General features: G+C 39.3%; 1 protein-coding gene across 4 annotated transcripts; it reads left to right on the top strand.

The window, feature by feature from the left end:
- The first annotated feature begins 183 nt into the window (after nt 1-183).
- thoc2 (THO complex 2) lies at nt 184-24,139 on the top strand. 4 transcript variants are annotated; one of them, XM_056397580.1, is made up of 39 exons: nt 186-329; nt 2,789-2,844; nt 3,492-3,583; nt 3,770-3,821; nt 3,976-4,046; nt 4,404-4,525; nt 4,661-4,794; nt 5,379-5,539; nt 5,843-5,935; nt 6,187-6,342; nt 6,787-6,959; nt 7,171-7,366; nt 7,450-7,488; nt 7,607-7,737; nt 9,152-9,253; nt 9,735-9,819; nt 10,679-10,772; nt 10,897-10,977; nt 11,109-11,205; nt 11,829-11,946; nt 12,068-12,247; nt 12,417-12,581; nt 13,054-13,329; nt 13,543-13,684; nt 14,081-14,238; nt 14,656-14,784; nt 14,897-15,028; nt 15,137-15,321; nt 16,041-16,216; nt 16,517-16,619; nt 17,158-17,543; nt 17,864-17,922; nt 19,424-19,459; nt 21,289-21,420; nt 21,601-21,667; nt 21,757-21,902; nt 22,141-22,217; nt 23,114-23,160; nt 23,256-24,139. In XM_056397580.1, the coding sequence occupies exons 1-38, from the start codon at nt 265-267 to the stop codon at nt 23,139-23,141; spliced, it is 4,695 nt and encodes a 1,564-aa protein (XP_056253555.1). In that variant the 5' UTR covers nt 186-264; the 3' UTR covers nt 23,142-23,160; nt 23,256-24,139. The 4 variants fall into 4 exon arrangements, 2 of the variants coding, with proteins under 2 accessions (XP_056253555.1, XP_056253554.1); XM_056397579.1 differs by having other exon boundaries at nt 23,253-24,139; XR_008829720.1 differs by lacking the exons at nt 21,601-21,667; nt 21,757-21,902; nt 22,141-22,217; nt 23,114-23,160; nt 23,256-24,139 and having other exon boundaries at nt 184-329; nt 17,864-18,975; nt 21,289-21,392.
- The last annotated feature ends 522 nt before the right edge of the window (nt 24,140-24,661 follow it).

Raw genomic sequence — 24,661 nt, 5'->3', positions numbered from 1 at the left:
AAATTGTGTTGTTAATGCAGTTTAACACGTTATATAGTCAAAGACATTGTTAATTACTATTTCAAATCAACAAACTGATCCCTGAGGTGCACGCACACACCTCCACTCAGAACATTAAGTTCCCTATTAACAAAGCCTCCGGACACAGCCCAGTGTTTCACCATGCAGCACTGAGCTAGCATCAGCAGCCGCGGCAGCTAACCACCACATTTGACCCTGTGTGTGCCATGATGAACTAGACATCCGGGGCTGTTTGTATGGAAGATGGCGACACTTATCCTCCCTGGTGAATGGATCAAAAACTGGGAAAAATCAGGAAAACACGAGTTGTGAGTACATCTGAATTTTACCACTGTGTTAGAGGATTGTAGTGCTTTAGGAGTTGTTGAGTGATAGCTGATAAAATATTACGTAGCTGGCAATGCAGTTCAAGGCCAGCCTGTCAAGTGTCTGCTGTGGCTAACATATGCGGTAACGTTAGCAAGCTAAAAAACAGCTCAAGTGGCCTGCTAACATCATCTAGTGCTACTATTTGAAAAAATAAGAAACTCGTGTGTTGTTGACATTTGATAGCGAATACAATTGATTTACTCCATTTAATAGAGTGGATGCTTCACTTAAATTTAACTGGCTAACATTAGCTATGTGCAGGCTATCTAGCTAGCTTACGCTCCCACTAGACCCTTCCTTAATTTGTAAACACGATGGCTATCAAAGCTAAGCTAGTTAGCATCCTATTAGCTCACTCTCGTGTTGCACCGATTTCGTACTTGTTAGCTTTCTAAATGGAAGAAATTTCGTGCCAATAGTTCAAGTTAATAAACAGTGCTAACTGCCAACAGCCAACTGATGCACCACTGATGGAAAAACACACTTATTATCCAGCGCTGTGCTATGTTAACAATAATGATAATCAAGTGGAGGGAAACAACGGATCTTAATAATGTTATAGAAAGTTAGCTGTAATGGCTGGTTAAACGTTATATTGCCTTGGCACGGAAGCATGAAAAATAACACTGACATTTAATGATTTTGTGCAATAAAAGTTTTACTGTCACAAATAAAACTTATGGGATAAGATGACATTAGTCGTAATATTGTTAACGTCCAGCTAAAGCTAGATATTGTCAGTTAATGTTAACTTGCTAGATATTGTGAGACCCATCTGTTAGATAGCTATTTCACAGTGCATATAGCTTTACTCCGCTGTAGAAATATGTGCTCGGCGCTAATCGGTGATATCTGGACAGCGAGCATCAACTTTAGTATCACAATAGAGAGAGAGAAGCTTCTCCTAACAACATCTGGATATCAATAGTGATGGCAAAATGGAGCTGCTTTATCAAAGCAAAAACGCTGCTTGAATACAATTGTCATTCATTTTCTTGAGCGCCATCATCATTTACAGGCAGAGACACAATAGGCTCACCCACAGTGCTAGCTGCTATTAGTGGTTGTAGGCCTTGCGTTTTTAAGAAAGGCCTGCAGTGAGATGCACCAACTCGGAACTACTTCATTCATAGTCCTGAACGTAAAGCCTTTCACTGTAGCTGATAGAACTTTGACAGAAAAATTCTTCAGATAGTTGCAATCAGCAATCTGTAAAATGCTGTTCAAGAAATACTCAAACATGGATTTAAATTATACATTTATATTCCCTTTTCAGCTGTGTCTCTGACTGTGGTACAGATCTTGCCTGTGCACTGACAGTAAAGAATCTCATATATTTAACATGATCTCTGTGCAGAGCTGAAATGAAGCTGTAATGCTGCTGTCAATCCAGAAGCCACTTAATGTGGTAAATAATGTGTTCAGTTGAAAAAAAATTCCCATCACACAAAACAGCTAAAAACATGATTAAAGCATGATATGCTATAAACATATTATGTCTGCATAGCACAGTTGTAAATCCTCCAATCAGAGGGCGTAGGTTAAAGGCCTACAGACTTCCCATAACTTCAGGGATGCAGTGACATCTCTGGTGAGCTGCAAGTAGTAGGGGAATTCCCATGTGTTGGTAATGTGTTACTTTGTTATTAAATAACCACTATTTTTCAGGTCAAACAATGTCTTTTCTTTACAAGCATTCTAAAATTTTGGTGGATATTTAGATCTGTCTGTGTCTGACAGCCATCATTTATGATGGTGAAACCATGGGATTAACCACAGCCAGAGAGGCCAGGTTGGAAAGTTGATTTAGTGCTATAACTTTTTGCTTATAGTAGTGAAAATGGCCCGTCAGCATCATGTGAATATCAACCACTCCGCTTTTTGACCATAGGGCCCTGACATACCAAGCCACCAGTTTTGTGCCATTGAGCATCTCTAACTTACCACTCCATGTACATTAGTACTCAAAGTGCGCCAAGCATCATTAACGCTAGATGATATTTATCACGATCATTAAGATGATTGCGCGTTTTGAAACAGTGGCAGAGATAGTCATCTAGTTGTGATGTGTTGAATTGTACGTTTTAATGGACAGCATTGAGGTAACACAAAGTGTCTGATTAGTTTCCTGGGAGTTTTGGAATCTCCCCGTTTCTCCAAATTTCTTATTTTATATAGGGTATGGTGTTGGCATAGTCTTAAATGCATATATGTAATCCAGATGTTATGAGAATATTGGTATGCAGTTACTTGTAACCAATGAAGCCACTGTATTTGCATTGTTTTCCTGGGTGGGAATACATTTAATAAAGTAAATGTTAAATGATGATAAAGATATTTTAAATGTATGTGACTGTTGTAGTCTAACTGACCAGAATTTTGTCTCTTTACTTCATAGTGTACAACTCTGCAAAGACCTTACAGAGAAAACAGATCATGGAAGTGAGGTTAGAGGTAAGTTGAAAATGACCTCAGTTCTCTTATGCACTCATGTTTTGTTCGTTTGCCAATTGGTTTAAGCTTTCCTGTTATACACACAGACCCGCATTCATCTTGGCAATTGTGATAGTTTGAATCCATCAGCTATTTAAGAAAAGAAAGTATTTTGAAATAGTTTACCAAAAAGAGATCAAAATAGGCATACAATATGTCAGACAAGTTGAAGTGTCAATTTACCATAGTTTGTAAATTGCAAAATTAGTGAATTTCAAAAGGTTATTTATATGGATGATCAGAAGTCAACTAACTATCCATTGAACTGATAAATATTCAGTACGTAAAATATGTACATTGCAGTTCAGAATTTGTGGCAAGACTTGCAAAGAGGAGTGGAATAAAATTACATCATCCAGTTGAAAGTTCACATAGACCTGTCCATTTACATTCAAGGCTTAAGCTGTTGTTAATAGTGCCTATGTTAAATACTTTCTTGTGGGTGAACACTTCACATAGGGAGTTTTTTGTTTTATTTTTAAATCCAGTTTAGATCAGTTTTTGGATATTAAATTTCACAGTTAATGTTCAAGGGTCTTTTTCTGTCAGTTCTGTCAGTGCAGTTTTAGATGAACTGTGTCTTTTGTCTTGTCTGTTTACCCCTGCAGATATACAGGCCGCCTTATACGAGCTATGTTGGCAAGTTGTACAGGGGAACCTCAAGTTGGATCTTGTCGCCAGCGTCCTTGGGGACATGATGGTACAAGTGCCTTTTTTTCTTCTTTTTTTTTTAAGTTTTTTTTTTTTTGTGAGTTCGGTAAACATAAAGTTTGATTTGACACTAACTCTGGGACACAGTTTTGTGATTTGAGTTTCAATGTACCAGCAAATAATCATGTACTGTCCAGTTTAAACATTGTTAGTTTTTGTTTTTTTTTGCTTTCAGGAACTCCGAGATGACATGCCATCAATTTTAGCAGATGTGTTCAGTATACTAGGTAAATATTTTTTCTTTAAATATTTAGTTGTGGTGTCTTAAGTACAGCATTAAAAGTAATTAGAATATAATGTGTAATATCTTTATAGTTTTTAGTGGTCAGCAAACCTGGCATATTTCTACTTTCATAATGTTTTTTCTGACTATTCCTACAGATTTAGAGACTGGTGCACTGGAAGAAAAAAACAAACGTGATCATTATACACAATTGGTGGGAGCATGTTTGGTAAGAACACTATGTCTTTATTAAGATCATATTATTTTTCTATAACTGAAAGAAGAAACAAAAACCACGCTTGCTTTCACCTCAGACTAGAAGTGAATAGAAAGGCTGAATAAATATTTTTTATTTTTATCCCCAAAATACGAGAGCTTGTATGACTAAGCTTTACACTTAATTACAACATTTGCAGCATAGTTATATACTTTGACATTTTTATTGTCTTGACATTGAGATACGCATATAAGAATTTGACAATATCCCTGTCTATTGGTGTCATAGACGTACTATTCATTTTGATACCCAGATCTGTGATAAACTACTTAAAGAAGTTAAATGACAAATTTATTTCTTTTATTCCAGTTTTTTGTTCCAGAGGCCATCCTGAAAGAGAGGCTGGATCCAGAAACCCTTGAATCTCTTGGACTAATAAAACAAGCCCATCAGTTCAATCAGAAGATTGTAAAAATCAAGACTAAACTATTGTAAGTACAGTGTACAGTTTAGTAGAGCGGTAGATATGCATAAATGGATAAGGTGCATTTTAGTCTCCTGGGCACACTTTTTATGCTTCATAAAGCGTATTAAATATTTGTTTAATTTTTTTAATTTCTTCTCAGTTACAAGCAACAGAAGTTTAACTTGCTAAGGGAGGAGAATGAGGGCTATGCCAAACTCATCACTGAGCTTGGCCAAGACCTGTCAGGCAACATCACCAGCCACCTCGTCCTGGAGAGCATCAAGTCCCTCATAGGTAACTGACAAATCTTTTGCAGGGTCACTGCATCGAACATGCTGCTGCTATGTATTAATTTGCAGTTTTGCAAATTCTACATCTACAGTCTTGTGGCGGGTTTTTGGGTTTTTAACAGTAATAGACATACAAAGGCTGTTGTATTACCTGCATTTTCACCAGAACTTCTGACAGAACCCACATCACATTTGATTTGGCCTCCTTTCATTGTTCACTTGTTTAGATTCAGCATTGACTCTGTTATGTTGCTGTTTATCCAGGGCTTTGCATGGCCAGGTACCTGTGTATCACAGAAAGTCTGTCCTTGTATGTTACCTGCCAGTCTTTTTGATCTTCACACCAAGGACTGCTGGCAGTCCCATTCATACTGAGAACATGAGTTGACAGGACTTTGGTTTCAGTAGCACCAAGGCTTTGGAATAACCTGTTACTATCAACTGATGACTTACCTGTCTGGACAAGTCTTTGATTATCAAATTATTCAGTTTAGTGACTCAGGTGACTTTAGTGGCTTTTTTTTGTTTAGTTTTTTTGCCCTCAATTGTGTTTTTTTGCCTGCTAAGTTCTTTTTCTTCTGCCTGCAGGATGTTTCAACCTAGACCCTAATCGTGTTTTGGACATAATCCTGGAGGTGTACGAGAGTCGCTCTGACCAAGATGAGTTCTTCCTGTCTCTCATTAAGTCCTACATGTGTGAGCCACTCACCCTTTGCCACATCTTGGGCTTCAAGTTCAAATTCTACCAGGTGAGAATATCAAGTCTGCGTAATGAAAGCTAGAATGTGTGCAGCAGTATAAACTGACCCATGACCAGGCAAATCCAAAACTGAATAAAAATAAGTTGTACCCAGCTTTCATATTTTAAAATGCTTTGACTAGTTTTATAATGTGTTTGTGTTTGTTGTCTGTTTTTAGTAAGCCCATTGCCTGATATCTTAAATGGCAGAAAACAGTCCCAAGATTACAGCGTGAACCATGTGTCATTTGTCACTTGTTCTTGATTTTCATGAAAATGTATTTATTTATTTATTTCTCCTGTCTTTCCTCAGGAGCCCAATGAGGAAACCCCTAAGTCACTTTACCACATTGCTGCTGCTCTGCTTCACCACAAGCTGATAGAGCTGGAGGATCTCTATGTACATGTAAGCAAAAGGAACAGCAAGTTAAAAGACATCACCATTCAATTTACATGTGTAGCTTCTTGACGCCTCAGTCAGAATTTGAGAGTATAAGTTCTGTAGGACTAAAGCTAGCGACTATAATCCTGTCATGTCTTGAGGATCAAATACAAAGTTTAATGTTATGACACCTAGGTCAAATGTGAACACTGTTTTAGTACAATTTGCTCCTCGACTGAAGGCTCGGCTGGTTTGCTGCCTCTCTGTCATTCCAGCTTATGCCACAAGATGCCACCATTGTAGAGGAACACAAACGAGATATCTCAGAGGCCAAACAGATTGCACGCAAGTTGGTCATGGTTGTGTTGCCCTCAGAGAAGAGCGACGACAAAGAAAAGGAGAAAGAGAAGGAAGAGGAAAAAAATGACAAGGTATGAAAGCATTTGCTGTCAGTTGATTAGATATAAGCCTGTTCTGGAGGAATGACAAAGAAATATCTGCTGTGTAAAGCCTATTCTGAGTCACCTGAAGTTGAATGAACACATATAGTTCAAATGTTTAACACAGAATAATAATTAAAACAAAAATTCACAGCAAATGACCTATGAATAGTTATGTTTACATTTTTATGTCGAAATAGTCTGAGATGCTGCATTATTATTTACCTTAACATACAGTATCATTTTTTTCAGCCTTCACAACATGATACAGATATATAAATAGGAATCAATTTAAAAATGTATCACTTTGGAGTATGAGACCAGCTGTGCTCAGTTTCTGTGAATGCTCTAACTGCCTTACTAAATGTTACTGAACTTTGGCATATTTAATAATTCACAGACACTCAGTTGCTTCTCTTTTCTATGCCCACACAGCCACCTGATAACCAGAAGCTTGGTCTGTTGGAAGCACTGCTTAGAATTGGAGACTGGCACCACGCCCAGAGTATTATGGACCAGATGCCTTCCTTCTATGCTACTTCTCACAAGGCCATTGCCCTGGCACTCTGCCAGCTTGTGCACCTGACTGTGGAACCTCTTTACAGAAGGTGCTGATTTTGCCATGTTTCACTTACTGCTCACTACGTGTAGTCAGACCAGAAAGCATGCACAAGTACCTCTCATTCCACAGTTTGACCTCCTCTTGGTGCCAACATGTCATGTATACAAGTTCAGTAAAAAAATGAAAAAAGTGAAAAATAAGTGGGGAGAAAATAAAAGGAAAGTTCAAGCTATGACACACTGGTCTGTTCCTCCCAGGGCTGGCGTCCCAAAGGGGGCAAGAGGATGTATAATGCATCCACTGAGGAACAAGCGAGCCCCTCGGCCTGCAGAGAGTTTTGAAGACCTACGCAGGGACACGTTCAGTATGCTCTGCTACCTGGGCCCTCACCTCTCCCACGACCCAATCCTCTTTGCCAAGATCGTGCGTCTGGGCAAGGGCTTCATGAAAGAGGTACAAAACTATAACCGCTACATTACTACACCTGCAGCCTAAACCTTAAACCGTACTTATTTTATATGTCTTTTGCTTCCCAGTACCAAAGTGATGGCAGACCTGATGTTAAAGACAAACTGGTAAGTGTAGTAGGTTAATCTTTAGAGTAGAGTTTTGCTTTAGTGGATCTTTCAGTTTATCTCTGCAGTACATGTTACTGTGAGGATCTTATGCATGTTAATTGTATGTTCATTACAGGAAACACTGCTGAGTTGTTTCCTGAGCATTGCAGACCAGGTGCTACTCCCTTCTCTCTCCCTGATGGAGTGTAATGCTTGCATGTCTGAGGAACTGTGGGGTCTTTTCAAACTGTTTCCCTACCAGCACAGGTGAGATGATCACACTCACACTCACACTCACTGCATGTGGTGCTCTGTAATTGAGTTGTCGGATAGTAAACCCTCAGGGAGGTTTTCAGAATGATGTTTACTACCTTGCATGGAGTAGCACACACAGTCATACTCAAGAGTTCTTAAAATCCATGCTTGATTGTGTAAAGTGCATTTTTCTGTAGTATTTAGCAAACCATCTTTTCTTCCACCAAGCAATACTGTGTTAACAATGTTAAAGGTAAGGATTTGATATAAACTCAAAATGGACAAATAACGCAGTTAATTTCTACTCTGCTGTGTCAGTGTATTGTACAGTGGGTTTCTCTTTGTGCTGAATTTATTTTTGCATCTTAAGATTGGTAGATATGATGGATAGATAATACTGTATTAATCCTCCATAGAGGACATTCAGTTGACCAACAGCAGCACAAACATAAAACACATTATACAACTTAAACCCACATCCATTCACAATAAATAAATCCAAATACAATAAAATACTCATATCAACTTGCAACAGCATGACAATAACATAAAAAAATTAATAAATCAAGGCTTCAGTGCCTTTATGTTCAAAGCTCAAAGTGTCCTGCTGTTCTGCATGAACCACTTCCTCTACCAACTCTAAAGTTGCACCAACTGCAGAGCTGGACCTTTTGAGTCTGACCCTATTGAGTCAGAGATCCCCCTTCTGAACATTGCTCCCCCAACAGACACAAGTATAAAAAGAACCACATTGGTTAACAATGCTGTGGTAAAAATGAGCTGCATCCTGCTACAGACATTAAAAGCTCTCTTTTTCCTTAGAAAGAAACGTCTGGACTTGCATTTCGCATAAATTGCATCAATTTTCTCTCTCCAGCATAACCTGCTGTCCAGATTCAGCCCCAGAAATTTATCAGTCCACCCTCTCAACCTCAGCTCTGATGGTGACAGAAGTGACAGGCCCTTTCTTGTCACAAGTTTTTAAAATATTCCTTGACATTGCTTGTTGCAAGTATGACACACAACAAATTAGGTAATTATGTGGTTTTCAAGAGTAAGTCAACCATTAATGAGCAGTCCACTCTTATTTAATATGATGCCTAAAAGCAAATGAAGCAGCAATTCACCCTGCGGTTAGGCAGGCAAATCGTGACGTATACCATTTTAACGGGTTAACATAATGCTAGACGAGAGGTGGCAATTTTACTATTCAAAGACTGCTTTGAATTGCAAGATTAGCAAGCTGACATGTTTGTTTATGTTAAAGCTTTTCCCCCAAAGCTTACTGAGAGAGTGTGTGAGGATTTTTACAGCTGTTAAATTGTACATTCTTGTTGTTCCACTGTGCCAGTCCTTTAAATGTGTTTGAGTGCTGCAAAGGTAAACCCACTATTTAATTGTGTTTTCTCTGCCCATACTCCCTAAGGTACCGGTTATATGGACAGTGGAAGAATGAGACGTATTCCAGCCATCCGCTGTTGGTTAAAGTCAAAGCACAGACTGTGGAAAGGGCCAAATACATTATGAAGTAAGTAATTTTGCAAAACCAATTGTGCTGTTACTGCATGCTTTCCGTATGTGTGTGTGTGTGTGTGTGTGTGTGGTGGGGGGGGGGGCTTGAATGAATGGGTCACACATGACTTAAAAAGCCAAAACAAATAACATTTGTGGAAACAGTTAAGTACATATATATTTAATAGCAAATCTAATAATATTTGAAAATGTAATAAACAGCGCTGTTTGGCTGTATTGAAAGCACAGTTTAACATTGACAGTGCAAGAATTAAAAGTGGAACTTTGTATACTGTATTTCTTTTGAGTGTGTTGTGCCAGTAATTATTCTAATATTGTTATGCTGTTGAACACAGTTATGTTAAGATGACAACCATAAGAGCATTTTCCAATTGCTGTGAAGCTTGCAGAAGTGAAAGTCCTTGCTTACAGCACTCTTTGCATCGTCTTGTGTTTTAATCTGCTGTTTTCTGTCTTGTGCTGTTTTCCCTCCGCAGGCGGTTGACCAAAGAAAATGTGAAACAATCTGGAAGGCAGATTGGCAAACTGAGCCATAGCAATCCCACCATCCTCTTTGATTATGTAAGTGTATTTTGCTGTGATTTATTTTACTTTAGTCTCATTTTGAATGATGTCAACAAACTACAAAGACAAATTAATTCCAGATTTTTGCAGTAGAAAATAAATGATGTTCTACAGCATGTAGCACCTTGCTTGCCCTGTATACCAATTATATTTTTTCTGGCCCTTCTATGCTCTCGCAATTGCATCCCTTCTGGGAATTGCTTGCACCTCGTGCCCTGCTTATAAATCATGCATTCATGTATTTAAGTAAAAGCTACTTGGTAAAAACTCACAAAATTGGGACTGTGTACCTGCCGCACTGACAAAAACAATCACTTTTTTTAGTATGATAAACAATACACAGTTCACAGCCTTTTGCATTTACAATCATTTTAATATTAACATTCGTCTTCTTTTGGCATTAAATGTGAACAAAAATTTGAAACGCCTTCAACTTGAGTAAAGTATCGTGTTTTGATATATGCTTACATCCCTTTATATGAGATGTTGCTCGACATCTGCAATAGTATTCTTAATACATGCGGTTGTTGCATGTTTCTCTCTGTGCTGTGTTTGTATGAGCCCTATACAATGCCATTACAATGTGGAAGGTTTATCATTAAAATAATCTTCGCCCATGCAGTAGTTGGAGGATGTATCATGTCATCTGGGCGGCATTTTTACATATCTCAGGCTCCTACATCATCAGTATTTCAAAACATGGCTCCAACAAAGTTACACATATACCACAAAGATGACATTAGCAGACTTGCTTAGACACTAATTGGAGATAAGGGAGTGGCATCAGGTCAGGTATTATCTATATCCTCTATAGTTGGTGATGTTTCATACACTCATCTCTCCTCTTGTATATCAGATGCTGTCTCAGATTCAGTGGTACGACAACCTCATCGTTCCAGTGGTGGACTCCTTGAAATACCTCACATCCCTCAACTATGATGTCTTGGCCTGTATCCTACACTGTTCCTTCTTTGTTTCAGCCAGTGTGTGTGTCTTGATGGAAACAATTGGTTGTAAGTGTAGATGGGGCTTATTTTATGTTTTCTACATTGTTCCACTTAACTCTGTCTTCAGATTGCATTATTGAAGCTCTAGCCAATCCAGAGAAGGAAAAGATGAAGCATGATGACACCACCATCTCCTCATGGCTTCAGAGTATGTGGCTTCACAGATAACTGGCCTGTTGCTCTACAACAGTCACATCAGTCATTTGCATGCAATAGGAGAGAAGCTGTTTAATGTTTTATTAAGTATCTAACATACACCTGCTCCTCTTGTCAACCAAGGCCTGGCAAGTCTGTGTGGATCCGTGTTCAGAAAATACCCAATTGAACTGGCTGGCCTTCTTCAGTATGTCACCAATCAACTAAAAGCAGGGAAGAGGTATGTGGGTCCAAATGACGTGTGTGCAGGATATGCTAAGTTCAAGCACTACTCGTGTTTAATTCCTCATCACTGGGTTAGTCTTACCTCAGGATTTGTTGATAATCACATTACAACCTAACTGTGAGCAACAGGAAACTACATAGTGTCTGCAAAAATTGCTCTCAGTACATTGAGTCATGTGTTCGGTCACGCTCTTTGCATTGCCTTGAATATTACTGATAAAAGTGATTTTTAAACAAATCTGTGTTGAATACACTCTTAGTTTACCCACAGATAGTAGCATCATGACCTAGCCTTCAGAAGACTAGTTAAACCAAAGTTTTCAAAATAAAAGCCTTTTCCTTAAAATGTATTTGATGTCAGGTGTTTTAATGAGACATTCAACATTCATTCATTTAAAAAAAAAAAAAAAAAAAAAACCAAACATGTTGACAATAAAACGTTATAAAAATTATTCTAAGGATTTATTGAACTTCTCACTATGTAACATGTTTAAATGTATCTGTGCTGGGAAGAAGTTATTTTAATGCCCCATGCTCAGCCATTTCTTCAGTCCTTATACATCTTTGTTGAATGTCTGGAAATACATTTTGCTTTATATGTCTCTCCTCTCCCTGTAGTTTTGACCTGCTGATCCTGAAAGAGGTGGTGCAGAAAATGGCCGGCATCGAGATCACAGATGAGATGACCTCAGAGCAGTTGGAGGCCATGACCGGAGGGGAGCAACTCAAAGCTGAGGTATATAGTTTCAAGTACAGTTATCATTCTTCAATGCAGTCTTGTGTGCAAGATCAGTCTGATTACCTGGACCAGTGCTATATCCAAGCTCACCTCCATCCCATTGTGACTCTTTCAACAGGGCGGCTACTTTGGCCAGATCAGGAACACTAAGAAGTCATCACAACGTCTGAAGGATGCACTGCTGGACCACGAACTGGCCCTGCCACTGTGTCTACTCATGGCTCAGCAACGAAACGGAGTGGTTTTCTTAGAAGGTGGAGAAAAACATCTTAAACTTGTTGGCCATCTCTATGACCAGGTATACACCCTCTCTAAATATATGAATCCAATCGATCTCTTGGTTTTAGAAGTAAAGTAAACAGTAAATGTGCCTGCGCTGTCCAACAAGATAAACCTAAAACATAAGTGTTGAAATTTACTTATATTTTTTGTTGTTGTTGCTAAGGTAATTCTTTGTCTTCTTGCAGTGCCATGACACTTTGGTGCAGTTTGGTGGTTTTCTGGCCTCCAACCTCAGCACAGAAGACTACATCAAGCGAGTTCCCTCTATTGACATCCTTTGTAACCAGTTCCACACTCCACATGATGCTGCCTTCTTCCTGTCTCGTCCAATGTACGCCCATCAGATTTTGGTAAGTCGACTGCTCTTTCATATACTCTGTGCATCATGTCACATTTCTGTTATAAAGAGAGATTCTTGTCTTTGCCATCAACACATTGGTCATGCATACATTTTTGTAAGGTGGTTTATTGTAAGTTTCATCTGTTTTGTAGAGTTGTGTGATTTTTATGTTCATTTATTTTTTCATTATTCATCATTTCATCATAATATTTTCATTTTGAATATTCAAGCTCAGGTCAGTTGACTTGCTGTCTAAAGGCTGATCCCTCTCGTTGGAAAAAAACATAAAAAAAAAAAAAGAAAGGCACCATGGCTTTTTTTAATTTATTTTTTAACATGTTGATGCTGCCTGTACCCAAAGCTACATTTTATCCATCAATAAGAAAACAATTTTATATCAAGACAAAAAACTGGACCAGATAGGACAACTTTTTTGGATTGGAGAAAACGTAGAGACCTCTAACTATGCCCATTCTACTCAGTCTAAGTACGATGAGCTGAAGAAAGCAGAGAAAGGCAACCGGCAGCAGCAGAAGGTACACAAGTATGTGGCAGCCTGTGAACAGGTGATGACACCGGTGCACGAGGCTGTGGTGTCCCTCCATCCTACCAGGGTCTGGGACGACCTCCGCCCTCAGTTCTACGCCACATTCTGGTCCCTCACCATGTATGACCTGGCTGTGCCTCATTCTGCCTATGAACGTGAGGTCAACAAGCTCAAGGCCCAGATCAAGGCCATCGAGGAGAATCCGGAGATAGTGAGTAGTTTGCACTCATAACCATTTTTATATTTTACACTTAACTGAAGCGTTTGTGCTGCAGAAGTAAAATTGCTATACATGTAGATCACAAAACGCAGCTAATGCAAGACCCTGTGATTGTACAAGAGATTGTATTATAAGGCGCTGTCAGTGTTTTGAGTTGTGTTTGTATTATGGTGTGAATATTAATGTGGTTTCCTTCCAATGTAGCCCTTGAATAAGAAAAAGAAGGAGAAGGAACGCTGCACTGCCCTGCAGGAAAAACTGCAAGAGGAGGAGAAGAAGCAGCTGGAGCACGTCCAAAGGGTTCTACACCGCCTCAAACTAGAGAAAGACAACTGGTTGTTGGCCAGTAAGTATCCAAATGTTGGTGCCAGTGACACTGTTGATGCGTCTTAGTCTGCGTGTGTGCAGTTTTCCAGAATGCTCTGACTTCTCTGTTGAGATTTAGCTTTAAATGCAAAAAGCTAAAGTTTAGTTTCTCCCAAATTAACTTACAGCAACTACTCGAATGAAAATCAATATTTCACCAGTAGATGATAAATGTGAAGAGAAGTGAAGAGAAATTCAGTTTTATGTCCTTTTAGCCAAAGTGTAGTCACAAGACTGATAATGTAGTTACGGAGAACATCCAGACAGAGTTTATCAAGTCATTGCCATGATCACAACATCAATATTATATGCGAATCTAATGTTCATTGCCCTATCTGCCTCTCTTACTAAGAAAACTTTAAATGCTTATTGACAGAATCCACAAAGAATGAGACCATAACAAAGTTCCTCCAGCTCTGTCTGTTCCCGCGCTGCATCTTCTCTTCCATCGACGCTGTGTACTGTGCCCGCTTTGTTGAGTTGGTCCACCAGCAAAAGACACCCAACTTCTGCACCCTTCTGTGCTATGACAGGGTAAGACACTTAAACACACTCAGACTCTTATACGCCTATGATCATAATGACTTATGATATTTTAACAGCAGTCTTCTTAAAGCTACAAAGGGCTTTATAGGAAAAGAAATAAACATTAATAATGTGATTAATGAAGGGGAATAATAGAGGCTCTAATTCGGCCCAATAACGCTAAAGAAGAAATGTAAGTGCCAAAAATGCACTGAGTGGTTCAATGACCAGTCAAGTACGCCATCAATTGAAAGCTTGAAAGGAACGCTCAATAACTGCTTGTCTATTAACACCACTTTCGTAAAACTCAGAGCCCGAAATTAAGTGCAGCTCTGACATATTGGCAAAAACCATGCAGACTTTGTAGCTTTTTCCATATGGAACATTGCGCGTTGTTGTTTCAGCAAACATTGTGTCACCCTGCAGGTGTTCTCTGCTATCATTTACACCGTGGCCAGCTGTACTGAGAATGAGTCTCACCGCTACGGACGCTTCCTCTGCTGCATGCTGGAGACGGTGACCCGTTGGCACAGTGACCGTGCGATCTATGAGAAGGTATCCAGTTCTGCTTGTTCTTGCACATGCAACAACATTGATTTATTCGTATAATTTTCTGATGTAAGATGAGCATGGAATTAACGTGTCTGTTTCTATTGTGCGGTCATAGGAGTGTGTCAATTACCCAGGCTTCCTGACCATCTTCAGAGCCACAGGCTTCGACGGAGGGAACAAAGCAGATCAGCTCGATTATGAGAACTTCAGACATGTGGTGCACAAATGGCACTACATGCTGACTAAAGTAGGCAACCCTCTCTTTATCATTGTGGTTATTCTTTAAAATTCTGTCTAGGTAATGTCAGTCAAAGCCCTCTGTATTTATCTACACTCGTGTCTCTTCTAAATCCAGGCTTCAGTTCACTGCCTGGAGACCGGAGATTACACCCACATCCGGAATATTCTCATCGTGCTTACCAAGATCCTGCCCTGCTACCCCAAGGTCCTGAACCTGGGCCAAGCACTGGAGTGCCGAGTCCACAAGATCTGCCTCGAGGAGAAGGACAAGAGGCCAGACCTCTATGCCTTAGCAATGGGGTAACACAGCGTTGTGTGCTGTTCAGCTCTCTGTGGAGCATACAGTTAGCATATTTTGTGAAGTGTGATAACAACATGGAAACATGGGAGATGAAAAAGCAAGAGTGCGAGTTATCTAATTTATTTAATTTATAGATGTTTTATTTTGATGTGTTCAGACACCTACGAGTGGGTTGAGTGTTGTTATCAAATGGGATGGCTAAACAGGTTATTGAAGATTTTGACATTTTTTCAAGCTGTTCACGGCATTATATTTTTGCTTTAGAGTGGACAAGAGAGACAGCTTGTTTTTGTACAGTATGTGTAATTCAGCCCTTGAGTGTTGCGCAGGTGATCTACGATAATCTTGTTTAGCCACTGGGATTCCTAATGAAGTAGTGAGTCTTTAAAATTACATTACAAGTCCAGTTGCTCTTGTTTTACATCTGCTATATAGCACACAACCTAGATTTCTGAAAACCTTCAGGGACAAATTCTTTTCTTGGTGAAGTCTGTACTTAAGCATGGACGCCCGTACCTGGTGATCAGTATCCACATGTTTTATTCATAGACAAGTATACAGGGGTTTGTATTTGCAAGGAACTGCCATGCTGACAAAGCTCAAGTCCTTGAGTTTTCTCCTCCCTGAATGTTGTGGTTTTTTTTACACTGTGTGACACTCATAGGTTCTTTTGAGGTTTTTGTTTCTGCCTTGTGCAAACCTTTTATGCATCTTACAGTTATTCAGGTCGGTTGAAAAGCCAGAAGGTGCACATGGTTCCTGAGAATGAGTTTCACCACAAGGAGCAGCCAGCACGCAGTGCCACCCCTGCCAGTCAACAGAACGGCCCCGGCAGCACAGGCAAGCCTGCCACCAGCACAAGCAAGACAGAGGAGGGGACGTCAGAGGATGGCGGTGAGTGATTAGAAACACATCAGGACTGTTTCAAATGCAGTGCTTCCTCATTTCTTCACAATGTTATTTAGTTCACAAGTAACATTTTAGGTACATTCAGCTCCTGTTTGATGTATGGTATTGTACCCAACTCAGCTTAAATCCACCATAAAACAAAGTTTATTGGGATCCTTGCGTTTGCAACAGCATATGCAGCATGTCTTGCAGTTTTCATCCATTATAAATCTAATTGGTTCAAAAAACCCAAACATGCATGTCAGAAGTATTAATAATCCTGGTCCTTGATCTATTTTTATGCAGATCGAGGAAAGGACAAATCTCAGGGGACCACAAAGCCAGTGAACAAAGCCAACAGTGCAGCGGCCAAAGTGACCACCAGCAACGGGAACGGTGCTCTCAACAGGTAGGTACATCAAGAGCTGCTATGAAACTAATTAATCTCAAAGTTTAAAAAAACTGTGAGCAGTGCCACTACACCTCTAGTGGGTATTGCCTGTCTTATAATACAATAGCTCAGAAGGACTATAACTGTAATACTGTTTTCAGCAGAATATTTTATGAAAGATTTTTATGCCTCTGCACCAGTGACAGCCAGGGCTAGAGGTGTCATGTTTTCAGATTGTCCATCCGTCCGTGAACGCAATAGCTCAGTAACACCTTGAGGGCATATCTTTGGAATTTGGCACAAACACTCACTTGGACTCAAGGATGGACTGATTAGATTTTGATGGTCAAACGTCAAGGTCACAGAGACCTCATAAAACACGTTTTTACCCGTAACTCAAGAATTTGCATAGCAATTAAGACAAAGTTTTACACAAGCATTTGATATGATTCTTGGTAAACATGTAACCTGAAATTAATCTGAGTGGTGGAGGCATACAACCAAGAAGCACTAATTCTATTTGAATAAAAAAAAGTATACATTCATCTCTTTACAGCACCAAAGCCGTTAAAGAACGGGATGACAAAGAGAAGAGCGGTAAAGAGAAAAAAGAGAAAAAGGAAAAGACACCGGGCAGCACTCCTGAGACAAAGGCGGAGAACCGTCGAGAGAAGCAGAGAGACGAGAGGGCAGGGAAGGAGGAGCGGGCGGCACGTGAGGGTAAGGAAAAGACCCCCAAGGCAGACAGGGAGAAAGTGAAGGCTGAGGAGAAGAGCAGCAAAGATGACAAGGCCAAAGCCGGCAACGGGGAGCCCATGGAGCCGTCCAGGGAGCGTGACGCCATCAAGGAGTCCAAGAACAAGGAGAAGGGAGACAGGAGCGGTGTGGCTGGGTCCCTAAAGTTACCAGTTCCCAGATCAGAATCAGCTGAATCTGAGAGGGGTAAGGAGACTTTCTGTGTGTCTGTTATACAGCTGTATTCTCCACACAGCTAATGAAATGTATGGAAACATTGTGACTACTGACTACTGTCAGTCCACATACAATGTCTGTAAACATATCCAGCCCCTTGGACTACATCATGTTTTACAATATTGAATCAAATGGATCTAATCAAGTGCCCGATGCAGTTATTGCAGCACATTTAATTTAATACATCATATCAAGTTAAGAAAAAGGATATAGAACGTTTTGCTTTTACAAATAGGAATTTTTGGGTGCTCCTCAAATGAACACAAATTTCACTCTTTTTATTTTTACAGATCACAAAAGACGAAAGCTCGACAGTCACTCTTCTCCGTCCCACTCCTCGTCTGTTAAGGTTAGTATGGCTTGAGGAAGGCTGTGCCCGTTTCTTCTCTATCTGCCGGAGCGTTCCCTGCCGTTGCACATTCCAGCAGCCCTGAAGATCACCAAGGAGAGTTGTCGTACATGCAGGCATGGCATCTGGAAATCCCAACCAAATCCATGGGATTTGGAAACCATTCCATGGACATCAGCATAAAATTTTGCAGAATTGGGAGGAAACCCCTCAAGGACTTAGCCAAGAGAATATTGTATATATTGAGTATTTTCATATTGAAATATTTATCTATTTTCATATTAATGAAAGCAGTCAGTGTGCCTTGTGAAGAAAGAAAATTTTTAAGCATTTCTATACTCCTCTTGGATTTTTTGCTTTTTTTTTTCTTGAGAATAATATTCACATGAAGAAAAATGGCTTGCCAAATCAAGAGTTTTGCCTTTTCCAATGGCAAAGTTGTTTTTTTGTTGCTTTTTTTTTTTTCAAGAGCAGTGTTTTACCATTTGAAATGGTGCTCAAGATTTTTTTCCCTGTTTTTGCGAGCTGAGAAGATTTCCTGGTTAAAGTTACGTATTTTGTTTTCCCGTCAACGTGCCCGGATCCAGATCAGGGTCGGATGATGTCCAGCAAAGCACTCTGTCATAGAAGCGCCTCTCTGCTGCGGCTGAGTCATCGGTCCCATCCTCGATCTCCGTTTGTCAAAACGGCCTGCATACAGTCTCGACGTCATATGATGCGTGTCCAGTCAGTCCTGTCGGCCCCTTCAACGCTATCCCCACAACTACCAACCATCAGCATCAGTCGTACTACCTCCTGGCAAGCGTTCGATGGAAAGTCGGAGCCACCAGCAACTGAGATCAACGGGGAAAATGAATGTCACAGTTTTGAATCAGCCAAAAATGCAGAGGAAATAAGCCTGCCCCTACAAAGAGAGAGAGAGAGAGAGGGAAAGAGTGGGCGAAGCCTGAATCGTCTGGAGCATTGCCCAAACCACTGGAAGCTTGTGATAGGTCTTTATTTTACCCTTCCGCCAGAGAAATAGGCTCCATGTGTCTTATCCATTCCTGAACTGTAAGTGATAGCAACAGTTACCTATGTAGGGATGCAGTCAAGCACATAAAACTGAGTGATTTGTCTTACACACACACAGGCAGACACATATCCATTATATACAGCACTTGCACTTTAGATGTATTGAATACCAGCTGCGCTGTAGAACTTTTATATTATGCTGTCTGTAGTAATAAGACTAGCAGTTATTTCATATATGCTCAGGGTATTTCTATTTTAAGTATTGACATTCCAGATGTTGAGCGTATGAACTCTCCTCTATGTTATAACCTTGTCAAAGCCTTAGTCCTTGAAGGTCAGAGGTCAAGGGAGAAGTATGCTGTTGGTCCGGCCAGCCCCGACTCCCCACTCCCCCACCCCTTCTTCCAACTCTCTACTGCTGTCTGACAACCTCCTCCCAACCCCCACCCCCTCCCAGCTCATCTGTCATCTCCATTCATCCCTACAGGACAATAGCAACGAACCCAAGGAGTCCACATCCAAGGTTTGAACTGAATCTGCTATTTGTACCTTCTCTCAGATAGTCTGTACTTTGTTCGGGTGCCAAAAATATGTACAGCCGCTGACAAGAAATAACTCAATTTTATTTCCCTCTATCTACTTTTTGGTACACTTTGTAATAAGGAAAGTAATAGTGGATCGATTCTTGTGTCACTGTTATTAAACTTAATGGTAATCCTTAAAGCTGCATTAACTGATATTTTGACCACTTGGAGGCAGCAGAATAAGCTGGAAATATTACATTTGACATCTTACTAAGGTTGTTCTAGAAAACAGCTGCCTTTTCATACATCCAGAAAACACAAGCATTGGGGTCATGTTTCTGACCTATATTGTCTTGTCTGGCTAATATTGTCTTCTCTGCTTTCCACCAGTTTTCTAGATAATATCTGATTAACTGTAAGATGCTCCACACTGTTCACCAGCTAGTCCTTACCTTTGTCTGCTGTTTGGTGCAGTGTGCAGTCAGACAGAAAACAGGTACCTCATGTGGCTGGAAACTGAGTTGGTGAGAGTGTTGTTAGTTGTAAAAACAAAAACAAGTTAAAAGAGGCTGAAAGGCTCCATAAAACTGGCCTGCAGTCAGGTGATGACTCTATGGGGTCGTCATTACATGTGATCCCTTTCACATACGGTATAGTAATTTGATCTTTTATTAATAAAAAGAATATTAAATAGTGCAGCTTTAAGGTATTCAATTGAAGTGGTCCCCTTTTTTTGGTAGCAATTGCCTGAATACAGTTATCAGCCCCCGTTACCTTATTCCATCAGAAAATAATTTTATGGCAAAGTCATTGTTGACAGAAAATCATTACATCTAATTTGGACCCAGATTGAATCTGAAAAATAAACATAAACAACAACACACGTGGGTCTCGTCAGGTTTTGTTTTTAATTACACTCAATCACAGTGAATGTAATTAGGTTTTATGACACTGATGAACAGAAAAAGTACAATAAATCTCAACTAAGTGACCTGATTTGATCAGTGTTTTTCCCTCTTTAAGCTAACATTGACTACAGGCATCGATTCTAGCCTTGTTTCTGTGTGGATATGTTTGTATTATTTCTGCACATCTACATTGTGCACTTTTTTCTGTTGATCAGTGTCATTGTTACTGTCTCTGTAATTTTGTCTTATAGGAAATTAAAATTTGAGGTCTTATGGGGTTTTATACTTTCAAAACTGTTGGAGTTAAACCATCATTGGAAAAACTTCAGTGTCTAGCATGTGCATGCTTCAAACCATATCTGTTGTCACACATCACTTATTCCCACAATCACATTTTTCTAAAAGAAGTATGTATAACCTGTATAGCAACACTTTACTTTACGTCCCTGTGTTTAGCATTTATAAGCAGTATGCAAATATTTACTAAATGGTTTATAACAGACTAAAGTGTTGGTCACTGTGTTGACATACTTTATAACAGATCAGGGACAATTCTCTTGAAGCATATTTCCAGTTATTTTCAACTTGAGCCATAAGTTGTTGTTTCTGCTGTTATGCTGTTGTTAAGTGATTCATCACTTATTTCATTGTTGAGTCCTGTTTTCACCAGGAGTTGACAATAATCCTCTAGTACCAATAGGACCAGTGGAATTTAGGTTAGCAATTTGTGATAATTGTTGAATCATTTGTTCAAGGACATGGAACTGCAGTGAGTTGTGATGCCTTAAAAGCTTTTTAGAATTGGACGCAGCACTATTTGGCTGAGATGTGGGTCAAAACACTCAATATAAAGGCACTCCTGACAGCATTAAAATATGTTTGTTTTGTCTTGTTCTGTTCATATATAAATGTCTTTGCAGCACCACGTCAACTACAATTCAGTAGCCCGGTCCAAGAGCAGAGAGAGGGAGACGGAGAAGAAAGAGTCAGAGAACACACAAGGCCGATCCAAAGAGAAGAAGGAAGAAAAGGATCGGAAAGACAGGAAACGAGTCAGTATTTTAAGAGACCACTGCACTTTGTGAAATGTGATTTTGGAAAGGTCTCACACCCCCCACTCCCGACTCCTTGGACATTTTTTATTAGTTGCATTAATGATGTGTAAATCACTATGGTCAGGATGTATTGTTACCATCATTAACATGCTGTATGTAATGTTGTTTCTCTTTAAGGACCATGCTGTCAATGACCGTGAGACAAGCCAAGAATCCAAACGTAGAAAGGATGAGAATGGAACCAGTAAGTTTGTTATTGTCAAACCTGAAGTAGCCATTAACCCAGCAAGCACAGTGCAGCAAAGTGAGCCTAACAAAATCCTCTCTTCCCAGATTCCTCCAAAAACAGCAAGAGCACGAGTCCTTCCTGTGACTCTCCACTTTCAGCTGAAAAAGAGAAGAGCAAAAGATCCAAATCTTCCAGTAAAGAGAAGGCCGAGTCTGTGAAACCTGAGCGAACGTCCTCCGGAGGCAAAAAGGTCAACTCAGCCTGTCACCCTCTACCAGTGTCACACACTCCCCTGCTCTGTTTGTAGAGTACATGACCTTAAATTCATGAACTATTGGTCTTCTTGTCCCTCAACTTAACAGCTGTGACTTTTTCAGTTTGACTACAGGTTTTCATTGATTCATTAATAGATTTAGATGCTGATTAATACTCTGGTAGTTGTATTTCCATTACTAACTCAGAGTTCTCTTTGTGTTCATGTGCTACAGGAGTCCAGACACGATAAAGAGAAATCTGAGAAGAAAGAAAAGAGGGACAGCAGCGGAGGAAAGGAAGAGAAAAAGCAATATCCTTAAACGTAGAGAACCACGAGATCATAATGATGGTTGCTTTGTATTGTTTAGTGTGAATATTGTAATATCGAAAGATATGGAGTCTTTTTACTTTGCTGCTCCTTTCTGCCATAGTGAACACAAGCAAATCATTGCCTTCACTCTTTGCTTACCTGCTTTGCTCAAGGTCACACTTTTGGTCATTGCTGGTTGGGTTAGCTTGTTTTGACCTAATGTAAACTCTTATGTACCAGTGTTTCAACACATATTCAGTGCAGCTGCTCACAGCACTAAATTAGTTTTTCCATTATGAGAAAATTACTTTTATTTTTATCTGTTGTGTCTTAGATGCAATAACTGTTTAATTGCTGTAGATGCCATATTATGTTAAGAAGCCAGCCAAAGGGACTTGCTAATAAACATAATTGTTCCGCTAACACTCCACCTACAGCCACTTGACTTGTCTGATTTTGGCATTTAACTGAGCTCATTTCTGTCTTACACAACCACAGTCCCCTCTGATACACTGTGCCAAACTAAACCGAGCATGTGCTCTGTAACTTGGATCTCACAACATCAATTGGACATTTCAAAAAGCCTCTCACTCTCTTTATAGCAGACACTTAATCACACATTGGCTCTCTTCAAAACTATTAATAATGTTTTTGTCACTTCCTGCAATTGAAAAAAGACTTATTTGTTATTTGAAGGTTGCTGATCTACATCATGTCACACTGTTGTAGATCACACCCTTTTAAACATCACAGTCAGAAAGTGAACAAGAAGCAGCCTGGATGCTTAAAGGCTTGTCTCTATACTCTTTCAGAACATGTGTTTGGCAAACAAACATTTTAGTACTTGTCAGCTTTTCAGTCTTTGATTAATTCACCATTTCCCTTAACAATCGCACTCATAAATCCTCTGACAAGCACAGATAATGTGCATTAATCAGTGAAGGTAAGACACATTCAGATTATTTGTAAACAGGTCCTGATACAACAAATTGCAGTAAGTGTTTGATGTATTTTGTTTTTCTCTCTGATCCACAGCAGAACTGAAGAAGCTGTGCTTTTATCTGCAAGTCATCTGCAACTCCATCTGTACTATGTTGTTAACTCGTATTCTCATTTCTGCCTGTCTTGTTTTTCTGTAAACTCCCCTCCAAATTGTTGTTAGCTGTAGTTATTTCAACTTACAGATAACCTTGTTATTTTTCCATTTCAGTATACAGTAAATCAGCTGCAATGTTTTTTTCGTTTTTTTATTATTATTCAGTATGGGCACAATGTGCTGCTCTATTCAGTGTTGTCATTAGTCTAATTTGAAAATGGTTACTCTATCAAATGCTCTCTTGGTATCATCTGGTCATGGATTCAATAATCTTATGCTTGAAACTTTGTAATTTTTTTGTACGTTGTCAGGCTTTGCTTTGCTTGTTTTATTGGAGTTAACGTGCTTTCCATACTCACTTACCTCATATCCTTTTGAGATACTTAGATACTTTTATTTATTTATCTCCACCTTTTAATCCAAGTAAGACAGTAGGCACAAGTGAGAAAAATTATACAAAGGACCAGTTTGTATATTGTGTACAATAATAAAGAGGGTAACATGAAATTCACATCATGTTATTTCTTTTTCCTTTTTTTTTTCTTTTTTTTTCTTTGATCTTTTTTTTGTCCCTTACAGTCCTTTTGTGATTTTGTGTTAATCAGGTTTTTACATAATTTATAAAAATGCCAATTCAACCTTCAAATGTAGAATTGTAAAGAAAAAAATCAGACAAAAAAACAACACTCTGTACTCCAAATGCAACTGTTTGAAATGACTTTTGGAGATTTTATCTGCTGTACTCAATGAGTGTAAGCTTTTTTTAAAAAAAAAAAAACAAAAAACAAAACCAATAAATAATAGTTTTCCTAGTGTGTCACTTTGATATTGTCTCCTACCTTTCTTTCTTTTTTCTTAACAAACAGGTAGCTGATGATCCACAGAACACTCACTCTGCATTTTCACTATTTACCACAGATACAGTTGGATGGTAGGAAATACATTGAAGTACATTTACAGGCCCAACTTGATGGTTGACTTAAACTTTTTATGATGTATATAGTTCAATTAAAAGATTTATTTTTACCTTGTTATTGATGGACATCAGACTCTAAATCCAGTTCTGTGTTAATGTGTCAAAATTGGATCTGCTGTTCTTTGTGCAACAGATTTTCTTTACCTCCCAGAAAATGATACAGGAATAACATTGTGTTTTATGGGTCCCATTGTATTGTAACTCGTAGAGTTCCAGGAAGGTTTCTGGGAAAACAGCCATGTAGCTAATGGTTGTAAGGAAAATGGATAAAGTATTAAATTTGTAACCTTCCAGTAAAATGGAATAAATTTCTTGCATAACCTTTAGAGTCGTAGTCAATACACTGTAGGCAAGCTGAACATTTAGATTTAA

Source organism: Seriola aureovittata, chromosome 15 (assembly GCF_021018895.1).
Source record: "Seriola aureovittata isolate HTS-2021-v1 ecotype China chromosome 15, ASM2101889v1, whole genome shotgun sequence".
In the NCBI taxonomy this organism is placed as follows: Eukaryota; Metazoa; Chordata; class Actinopteri; order Carangiformes; family Carangidae; genus Seriola; species Seriola aureovittata.
This window is presented reverse-complemented; position numbering and strand designations above follow the sequence as displayed.

Excerpts from the sequence above, each read along its gene's own strand:
- thoc2 (XM_056397580.1), top strand. The coding sequence starts at position 265 with ATGGCGACACTTATCCTCCCTGGTGAATGGATCAAAAACTGGGAAAAA. Across the intron at positions 11,947-12,067 it reads GGGAGCAACTCAAAGCTGAG|GGCGGCTACTTTGGCCAGAT; the intron begins GTATATAGTTTC and ends CTCTTTCAACAG. Across the intron at positions 16,217-16,516 it reads GGGGACGTCAGAGGATGGCG|ATCGAGGAAAGGACAAATCT; the intron begins GTGAGTGATTAG and ends ATTTTTATGCAG.